The sequence below is a fragment of the Schistosoma haematobium genome, chromosome 3, assembly GCF_000699445.3.
Source record: "Schistosoma haematobium chromosome 3, whole genome shotgun sequence".
NCBI classification, from domain to species: domain Eukaryota; kingdom Metazoa; phylum Platyhelminthes; class Trematoda; order Strigeidida; family Schistosomatidae; genus Schistosoma; species Schistosoma haematobium.
Window position 1 is genome coordinate 11,032,052 of NC_067198.1, and position 11,443 is coordinate 11,043,494.

At 37.4% G+C, this 11,443-nt stretch overlaps 1 protein-coding gene across 1 annotated transcript; it reads left to right on the forward strand.

Annotated features, from left to right (window-relative positions):
* Positions 1 to 4,477: 4,477 nt before the first annotated feature.
* On the forward strand, positions 4,478 to 11,102 carry TY3BI_1 (Transposon Ty3-I Gag-Pol polyprotein). The gene has a single exon (XM_051207971.1). It carries the CDS (start codon positions 5,917 to 5,919, stop codon positions 8,749 to 8,751), a length of 2,835 nt encoding a protein of 944 aa, XP_051068925.1. The 5' UTR covers positions 4,478 to 5,916; the 3' UTR covers positions 8,752 to 11,102.
* Positions 11,103 to 11,443: the final 341 nt, after the last annotated feature.

The following is an 11,443-nucleotide window of genomic DNA, read 5'->3' on the forward strand; positions in this document are numbered from 1 at the left end:
GCTAGACAACCACAATGTCAGCCACAATTCAGTGATCAGTCAGTTGTAAATATTTCAGTCCTACGGGAAATCAGTCGTGGTCAGAACAGTTCAATGGTAACTTCTCAAATTGTGAATCTGGACGACGTGGGCTTGAATCTTACAAGAAACACTAGTTCGTCAAAAATCGCAGGTATGCATTACTGACGAGTGTTAACTAGGTCGAGACTTAGATACAGAGTTTCCTTACGATTATCTTCAACCATCTAGCATCAATATATAAAAATTGATCCATATTCACATCTATTCAGAAATATTATGTTTTTATTCTCCAATGAAGTAGATGTGTCGCATAGATGTTAGCATCTCTCTATTAATTCCAGTAATAAATCAACTGTACTTAAGAATTATGATAACTAAGTTGTCAACATTACTATGGACTGAAAATATTCTCTCAACCATTATACCACTTACTAATAGGCAACCTTTAAAATTTCTGTTAATTGGTGAGAAAACTTAGACCGACGAATAGTCTAAATGATTATCAAGCTCGTTTGAATTTCTGTTAATGATAATTAGTAAGAGAATTGCTTTAAAAAACCATGTTCTTCATGAATTCTGATAGGATGGTAGAGAAATTCGTGAAATTCCTGTACAATTGTTTAGTTTTCATCGTTGTTACCAACTGATTCGTTATGTTACAACATAATTAGAACTGAGAAGGAAATCTTCCGTATAACAAGTTATCAAATCTTTACATGTTAAGACCTGACTTGGTAGAGAAGCTGAATTTACAAGATTGCTGAAAATCTAATCAGACGCCCAACTTGTTATTGTTGTATAGTCGCCCAATTCTTCTACAGACAAACACACTAGCTATTTGTGAGTCCAGCCATCTACTTGAGTGAGATTATAAGTAAACGGGAGGTTTTGATTGACTGAACCAAAACAAAAATATATGAAAATATCATTCATAAATATAAATACCGGTTTACCACAGAAAATTAAGCCAGATTTTCAATCAATAGCGTGTTTCATTCTTTAGAAATTGAAGTAAAATCTTGACTAATAGTGTGCGCTCATCAATATCTCCCATTTATCATTTAAAATATATCGGACTAACCCAATGCATTACTTTTACTTCCTGAATAAAAGTCTTCCGCTTTTGACTCAACTGCACAGATTGAAGTGGGGAGGGGTGCATATCACCTCAATTTCTTGATGAATAATCAGGGGATACGTTGAATCAGATGACTGGTGTCTTCTCATAGATCACCTAAACTTCTGATTTTCATATCTGAACACGGAGATTGGTTGGTGCTAAATGGATGTAAGTATTTTTTCTGCAGCAGTGAATTTTTGAGAATGTCAAATCATCGTATGCGACTGGTATATTAGAATTTAGCAAAAATTATTAAGATACTTACTTAAGCCTGTTACCATTCATCGAGAAGGATAGGCCACCCACCAACATTCTCCATTCAACTCTGTCCTACATAATCCTTTCCAGTTGTTTGCAGTTGCTATTCATTCTCTTAATATCTGCTTTCGGCTCTCGACTCAGTGTATTATTTGGTCTTCCTCTTTTCCTTTTCTCTTCAGGATTTCAAGTTAGTGCTTGACTCATGATGCAGTTTGATGATTTCCTCAATGCATGTGCTATCCAAAACAAACGTCTTTTCCTAATTCCCTTTTTAATTCGAAGTTAGTCTGTTCTTTACCACAGTAGAATGTTGCTGATTGTATCCTGTCAATGGACATTGAGTATCTTGTGTATACAACTATTTGTAAATACTTATGCTATTTTGATGATGATTGTGGCAGTTCTCCGCGTTTCAGCTCCATACAACAGAACTATCTTGACGTTTGTATTGAAGATTGTGACTCTTGTATTTGTTGTTAGTTGTTTTGAATTCCATGTGTTCTTCAATTGTAGGAATGCTGTCCTTGCTTTGCCAATCCTTACCTTTGCGTCTGCATCAGGTCCTCCTTGTTCATCGATGATGCCTCAAAGCTGCTTGAAAAATCCCACCTATTCCAGAGTTTCTTCATCAAGTGTGATTGAGTTGATGTTCTCCGTGTTGTATTTGAGGACCTTTCTACTACCCTTGTGTAATTTGAGGCCTACTAATGCAGAGGCTGTTGCCACACAAGTTGTTTTGACTTGCGTTTGTTGGTGTGTATAGGATAGTAGGGCTAGGTCATCATCAAAGTCCGAATAGTCTAGTTTCTTCCAAGCCGTCCATTTTATTCCGTGCTTCTCGTCAGATGTGGAGGTCTTCACAATCCAGTAAACCACCAGAAGAAAGAGAAGGGAGGAGAGTAAGCAGCCTTGCCTGACTCGGTCATGTATTCATCTTATTAACGATCATGTTACGAGTACTACTTGTGTACGATTCAAAGAAGTTTTCCCATTCAACAATAATATTATCAACTTTACAAGTTACGGTGCATTTAATTCATTGAATCGAATTAGCAATCCAGCATCATATTCATACTGAGAAGTACAGTGGCATCATACTACTATCGGTACCAGGAAGTTTTCTGCAGTGTTGCTGAACCAGATGGAAGATTCAGTAGATAGCCGGCTTGGAGATCAGCAGACCAAATTCCTGAAGGATTGATTGAGTACAGACCGAATGGAGACACTATAGATCGTCGTTGAACAATTAATTGAACAGAATTCGTCACTATAAATCAACATCCATCAATATGAGAAGGCATTTGACAGTGTGGATAGAAGATTCTTATGGGACGTTATTCGATACTATGATGTACCTGAGATCTTCAACATTATGCGGAGCTCATACGACGGACTACATTACAAAGTGGTGCATGGAGGATAGTCGGCAGACTCATTCCAAGTTTAATTTAAAGTATATGTGAAGTAAATAAAACATGAAAAGTTGTTTTCGTCTGCCATTTAATAGTATGGTCATAAACACTAAAAAATATATACTTAGGAATAGGATTGAAATAAATATTAGATATATAGTTAACCCATTGCATTAATCTAAATACATGATCTTTGATAGGATGAGTGTTATATCCCAATGAGTGGTAAATGTTGGAATCTATTTCTGGACTAATACTGTATATATACAAACTTATTGTATAATTGTTAAGTAACTAAACTATGTATATTCATGTTCGCCTTATTATAAGCCTTAATATTCAATATACTGTTCTTAAGTAATGTCCAATCTATTAATTACAGTCTCCCACATTCACAAACACTTTTTGGCTTGATCTTGTACAAATGTTATTTTCTATTTTGTGGTACTACGTGGTCTGTTTGGTTTGTTTATAAACCCAGTATGTTTGAAGTAAATGATTCATATCACAGAGGCTGAGATTGGTGTTCTGAACTTAACAGGCAGGGCTAGGTAGGAAGCAAAACCGATAACGGCTTTAGACTGCTCGTACGGATTGTATGCATCATTAGACAGGTCGATAAATCACTGTTCTCTAATTGGCGGCATCATTACGTTATACATTAATAGAGCACAAAACCACAAGTTGTAACAATGAGGAATTAGAGATTTTGACAAGAATCTGAAAAAGCTGTGAAACTTTTGTTTATTCCCACTGAAACTAAAAAATTTTCATTTCTTCTTATTAGAGAATGAATTTAATAATTGCAACATTCAACAGTTCCTGAAACTCATAGACAGAATAAAATCTGAACTAGATAAGCTATAAGATATATTGGTTCGATAATTCCTCACTAGATTTGACCATTCGATGATTTCATAATTATGATTAGTAATGTCTTTTGTGGCATTGTAAATCTCACTAGATGCTAGAATCAAGTAAAACAGGATTGAATAGCATTACTGGTTATTGATTCCGTTGGTGATTGCGCTCAGTCGGACAAATGAATTAAGCTGTTTGAGATATTTCAGATTGTTTCTTCTAGTACTGCGAAATGAATCGAAGCTCCTCTAATTACACTAACATGATCAATGTATTTTTCACTTTGAGTTGTTAGTTTGTCAACAGAAATTTATTTATACATTTCTATCTTGAAAAAATAAGTTTTATTTTTCCGATCCAACTGTATGAATTGTAGAGGAGGTATGAGGAGATATGACTGACAAGCTTATTTTGTAAATAGTTTTTAATATTATTTGTATTTGTTTGTCAATTTTTCACTGTATGTACATTTATCATTAAATGACTGTACATGTTGTTTTAGTCAATGACCTTGAAGACACTTTCCGTTGAGCTACTACATAGCGTGACATATTCGTGCTGGTTAATAAATACATTACTACTCACGCATTCCTCGTTCTATCTTCATTTGTGATTGAGTTAATGGAAGTCTAAATCAAATACTATCTACATTTATAGACTATAATCGGAATATATCACATCTTACGTTGGACTATATCGCTAGAGAGTTCACCAACCTGCTCAGAGTCATCAAGCATTTATAATTGTGGATTTACATTACTGGACTTAATCAGAACACGCAACGTTTGGGCAATTTAAGTAACGTCCTTAATTATTATTGTATTTGTAACATTTAACTTGTATATACTAATATTACTATTGATTGTTATTAACTTTGTTGATACCTTTTGCGTTTATATATTGTCTGGTCCACCACAATTATTTGGTGAGCCTCGATTATTTTTTTATAGACATTTACTATATATATCTACATAATTTTTTATTATTATTAATTGGCACGACACCATTTTTTTTTGTTTTTAGCATTATGAACTCTCCTAATAATCTTATCGATATAGATAGCCCATCAACCAACCCCTTTCATTCATCACAGACAGAAGATAATGTTTTAAACTCAATCAACGCTATTTCTGAACTAAGATTACCAACGTACGGTGTTAATAATCCCAGGATCTGGTTTGCACAGGTTGAGGCATTATTTTTGTCGAGAGGTATACGCTCGCAAGCGACAAAATATGCATACATCGTTGGAGCATTACCCATAGAAGTGGCAGTAGAAGTCGGAGACCTGATAGATAACGTACCAGAGACGGACCCCTATGACAAAATAAAAGCCGCAGTAATCCACCGTACTTCGCAGTCTGATGAAAAACGCTTACAGCAACTACTCACCGCATGCGAGTTAGGGGACAAAAGACCTTCACAGTTGCTTAGACATATGAGACAACTGACAGGCTCCTACAAATTAGACGAGACGCTGCTTAAGCAAATGTGGTTACAAAGGTTACCACATAATGTTAGACAAATTCTCAGTATTTCAGGAACTTCTGTCACTCTTGACGATTTAGCTGATATGGCTGATAAGATGATGGAAATATATCCCGATAGTCGGGGAATTAACGCAGTACAACCCTCTAGTAGAGACGCTATGAACCCTCCTCTTGACATTCAGCAACAAATGGCACACTTAACACAGCAGCTAGCATCACTGCAGGCGACTATTTCCACCATCCATTCTCGACGCCCCAGATCTACGTCCAGAAGGAGATCAGTATCCAGACATCGTCTTAGGTCACCTAAGCGGGCAGCCGGAATTTGTTGGTATCATTCGAATTATGGTGAGAAAGCACGTCGTTGCACAAAACCGTGCAACTTCACGACAAGCAAGCCAGACCATCAGGGAAACGAAGTGGCCAGACAGTAATAGCGGCAGCTGTTACTGGCCAACATGTCAGCCGCCTCTTCCACATCAGGGATCGTATTTCTGGCTCAGACTTCTTAGTCGATACTGGAGCAGAAATCAGCATCATCCCACTCCATCTCTCACGCAGACAACATACGACAAGCACTTAATTGTCCTTAGTAGCGGCTAATGAATCAATTATCAAAACGTACGGTGAGCAATCACTTATATTAGATCTCGGGCTCCGCAGAAGATTCACATGGGTATTCATAGTTGCTCAAGTCAAACGACCCATCCTCGGGGCCGATTTTCTTAGTGCGTACAACCTGTTAGTAGATATGACCAACAAGAGATTAATCGACGTAAACACACGTTTACAGGTAAATGGTACACTCTCCAACGACAACGAAATCCATGGTGTTCGAATAATGAAGCCTGTGAACAACGTTTTCAACGACATCCTGTCAGAATACGAGTGCATCAAAAAATCAGATTATCAAAAGGAATGTAACCCACATCAGGTGCAACACCACATCATTACCACCGGCCCACCTATTAGCGCCAGGGCGAGGAGACTACCACCAAGCAAGTTGCAAGTAGCTAAAAGAGAATTCGAACATATGATGCAGCTTGGTATTATCAGACCATCCAACAGCCCCTGGGCCTCACCGTTACACATGGTACCAAAGAAGGACCAAGATTGGCGTCCGTGTGGTGACTATCGACGATTAAACAATCAAACCATTCCCGACAAGTACCCAATTCCGTATATACACGACTTTTCATTAAACCTACACGGTAAATGCATTTTTTCGAAGCTCGACCTGGTGCGAGCATATCACCAAATTCCAATGGCACCGGAAGACATTGAGAAAACAGCCATAATAACACCTTTTGGTTTGTTTGAGTTTCTAAGGATGCCATTCGGATTAAAAAACGCTGCGCAGACATTCCAACGCTTCATGGATAACGTAACAAGAGGCCTTGATTTCGTGTTTGCCTACATCGACGATGTTCTGATTGCAAGCTCATCTTTAGAAGAGCACATCCAACATGTCCACATCCTTTTTGATCGTTTTAAAAAACATGGCGTCGTCATCAATCCTTCGAAATGCGTATTCGCAGTCCCAGCCTTAGAGTTTTTGGGACATTACATCGACTCACAAGGGATCAAACCACTTCAGACGAAAGTTGAAGATATTACTAACTACCCCGAACCAACCTCGGTTAAGTCATTACGACGCTTCCTCGGTATGTGTAATTTTTATCGCCGCTTCTTACCACGTTGTGCTGAAGTATTACAGCCATTAACCGATCTGTTGAAAGCCGACAAAAAAGGTACGAAGAGAGAGAAGAATCAAACATTCAACCTATCTCTTGATGCCAAAACAGCGTTTGAAAAAGCAGAGTCGATGATAGCTAATGCCACCATGCTACAACATCTAAATACTGACCCCACAACCCACTTAATTCTGTGTACGGATGCATCTCAAAAAGCCGTCGGGGCAGTATTACAACAACAGGTAAACAATATGACTACTCCCATAGCGTTTTTCTCCAAAAGACTGTCACCAGCCCAGGAACGCTACAGTACTTTTGGACGGGAGTTACTTGCTATCTACTTAGCCGTTAAACACTTTAACTTCTTACTACAAGGACGAACTTTCACCATCATGACCGATCACAAACCTTTATGTTACTCATTCCACACATCGTACGACCGACATTCACCTCGCGAAGCACGACAACTGGATTACATCTCCCAGTTTACGACAGATATCCAATTTGTCAAAGGACATACCAACGTTGTAGCTGACGCATTGTCACGTAAGGACGTAAATACCCTGTTACGTAAACAAGACATCGATCTAGAAACAATCGCAAAACTACAAGTAGACGATGCAGATTTGAAGGTCTGCCAGGAGAAGTCTAACTTGAGCCTTAAACCAGTACCCATCCCTTTCTCAAATACATCTATCATTTGCGATGTTTCAACGGGTAACAATCGCCCTTTTGTACCTCTAGCATGTCGTCGACAGGTATTTCATCAACTGCATGACCTTTCTCACCCAGGAATCAGAGCCACAATCAAATTGGTTACTGAGCGTTTTGTGTGGCCAAAAATCAATTCAGATATAAAACGATGGACGCGAAGCTGCCTACAGTGTCAACGCAGCAAGATTCAGAAGCACACGATCAGTCCAGTTGGCAAGTATCCCCTGCCGGAAAAACGTTTTCAGCATATCCACTTAGACATAGTTGGTCCATTGCCACCATCTAATTCATTCACGCACATTCTCACTGCGGTGGACAGGTTCACAAGATGGGCCATAGCATGCCCTATTGCTGATACTTCTGCAGAAACAGTAGCCGGCGTATTCCTTGACCGTTGGATAGCGAATTACGGAGTACCTTCTATCGTCACTACCGACCGTGGTCCCCAGTTTCAGTCTATCTTATTTCAGGAATTCACAAGACTTCTGGGCGTGAACCACATCAAAACAACAGCCTACCACTCAGCAGCTAACGGCTTGGTCGAAAGATTTCACCGCCAATTGAAAAGCTCGCTGATGGCACAAGATGATACGACAAAATGGAGTGACGCATTACCACTTGTACTCCTGGGTATCCGTTCAACTATAAAGGAAGATATAGGTTGTACAGCCGCTGAGCTAGTTTACGGTACAACCCTTACATTACCAGGTCAACTAGTGGACCCAAACACTTTAACACCAACGGACCCAAGTCGTTTTGCTAGCCAACTGCTGCAAACCATGCAACGAATCAAAGCCATACCGCCTCGTGAACATAACAATCGAATACAACTCAACAGAAATCTAGAAACATGCAAATTTGTCTTTGTTCGAGTTGATGCTGTTAAAAAGCCATTGAAACAACCTTATGAAGGACCATATCAAGTAATTAAAAGAACGACCAAACACTTCATAATCAACAAGTGTGGAAAGAAAGAGACTATTGCTATCGATAGAATAAAGCCTGCTTTCTACGAAGCACAGCACGACAAAGAACATACTACTTCACTGAACCAACCCCGTCCAGCAACCACCACTACAGCAGACATGGAAGAAAAACTGAGTATCAAACCTACTTGCTTAACGCGCTCAGGCAGAGCTGTAAAAAAACCCAAACGCTATGTACATTTCGCCGAATAAAAAAATCTAAACAAACAATTACTGATGTACTATACGATTATACTCACCCGATTTTTCCCAACAAAATCTATGATTTTTTTCTTTTTTTACAGTGTACATAATTAACCATATTTTTTTTCCCCACAATTATTCGTTTTGTCACATTTTTTTTATAAAAAAAATTTGTTACAATAATAAACGAGTAAACTCTATTTAATTATTCATTTGTTGTACACACACACACAAAAAAAAAGCAGTTCATTTTTTTTGGGGTTCAGTAACAGTTCTGTACATTATTATCATTGTTAGCAAACCAAGATTTTAAATGACGGTATTCTCATTACTTTTGTTTGTCATGCTATGCCACATCACCGCTATTTTCACGCAATAACACACTGTATATTATTAACGTACATGTCATACGCATCTCCACATTGTTAATTGGTTATTATTGTAAATATTATTTTTTTTTTGTATAAAATTTTTCTTATTGTTATTGTAACCAGTGTCACCTCTGGACACTCTGGGGGGAGCTATGTGGAGATATGACTGACAAGCTTATTTTGTAAATAGTTTTTAATATTATTTGTATTTGTTTGTCAATTTTTCACTGTATGTACATTTATCATTAAATGACTGTACATGTTGTTTTAGTCAATGACCTTGAAGACACTTTCCGTTGAGCTACTACATAGCGTGACATATTCGTGCTGGTTAATAAATACATTACTACTCACGCATTCCTCGTTCTATCTTCATTTGTGATTGAGTTAATGGAAGTCTAAATCAAATACTATCTACATTTATAGACTATAATCGGAATATATCACATCCTACGTTGGACTATATCGCTAGAGAGTTCACCAACCTGCTCAGAGTCATCAAGCATTTATAATTGTGGATTTACATTACTGGACTTAATCAGAACACGCAACGTTTGGGCAATTTAAGTAACGTCCTTAATTATTATTGTATTTGTAACATTTAACTTGTATATACTAATATTACTATTGATTGTTATTAACTTTGTTGATACCTTTTGCGTTTATATATTGTCTGGTCCACCACAGGTATATTGCAACTTCATTCGTATACATGCAAATGAGTGTAACTAAATTATTATATTATGTAAGTCTGTGCATGTGTTCGAGTGTATTATAGAATAAGAGAGTAACATCCATGGATTATTTCAATTAGTTGATTAGTTAGTTTTAAGTAGTAAAATGATGATACATCAGGATGATATGATCATTTATCACTTTACAAAATACATTCAAACGAACAGAAAATTTGAACTATGCTAGGTGGGAATAATGTCATGTCAATCATATAAATATTTTATGTATGAGATATGTAATATGATGAAGTGATTAAATGTAATCAAAACTACTGCAGAGTTACTTCGATGTATATCTGAATTTATCGTATGTATGGTGTCTTTCCAATCGGTGAACGTTACTTCTTCAACTGATAGTGCATTCACATAAAGTGACTTTATATCTCATAATCAATTCGCATCGTACAATTGCATATTCTTGATCACAACAAAGGCACCAAAGATGATGCACGTTCCATAACCTACAGGGATATATGAAAGTTTTGCTATTGCTATAGTGTTGTTAACTGGTGTTGAACGTGTATTTACTTAATGATACTTTATGACTACAAAGTATTCCTAAACCATTAGTATTTTACTGTACAATATTGGATGCTTCAATGTCAATCATCTTCCATTTATTCTCCAGTATTATTTGAATACTGAAAAGTACGTTGAATATATTCTTCGAAATCGTTAACCGATCTAAGTTTGACGACCACTGAAAACCTGGAAGCACTAAAAATCTGTTTCACCCTAGTATGGGACTTCTCAACAGTGAGCATTCAGTCGAACCCAAAACCTTCGATGTCGCACACGAACATTATGGACCACACCAATCTGGAAATAAAATGATAATTGGTATATGTAAGTTAGGTATAGACTGAGTATAAATTGATATTGGAACAACAAAGATGGTCGGCTGCAAGGGTTGAATCTCTGTATGACAAGTAGTGGCCCTAACGAATTTATACACGTCACAAATTTTGAGTTGACGTTAATCCTAATCCCGTTTTTAACCAAGTATTGTAGTATAGAAAACAATAGATATTTATTAACTGGTCTTCTTATGTCACTTAATTTTATTTGGTTATTTTTCAGCTATTGTGGTACGCGTTATACTAATTTAATATGAAAGTCACAATTATTCCTCTCTATCCATATATGTACGTGTGTTCACACATAAACACGCGTCTACATGGTTTGTAAACTTTCATCACATATAGCATTTCTACATCAGTTTATTATCTTCATCAACATCGTATGCCTTGATGAGTATGTAGCGTGGCGTCGAGTCGAGATTGACTATGAACACCGCTACCAAGAAACACGTGCCAAGTAAATCAGAAGGCGAAGGTTGAACGTAACCAAATAAATCCATAAAATCCCCGAGAAGCTAAATATCAGAAGACAGTTAATGGACTAAATCGAGATATATTCGCTGGCGATCTCGTGGTATCGAAAGGATACCGAGATCGTGCCAGGATACAAACTTGGTTACAGAACGTAACCGAATTCGCGCGAAGTCACAATCAAAGTGTGTGAATAAGGATGGAAGCACAATATAGCTGTCATTAGCACAGTCAAACAAAAGCACATTAAAACAAGCACTGGTAC

What these genes read in the sequence shown, in the direction of transcription:
- TY3BI_1 (XM_051207971.1), top strand. Translation starts at nt 5,917, where the DNA reads ATGACCAACAAGAGATTAATCGACGTAAACACACGTTTACAGGTAAAT.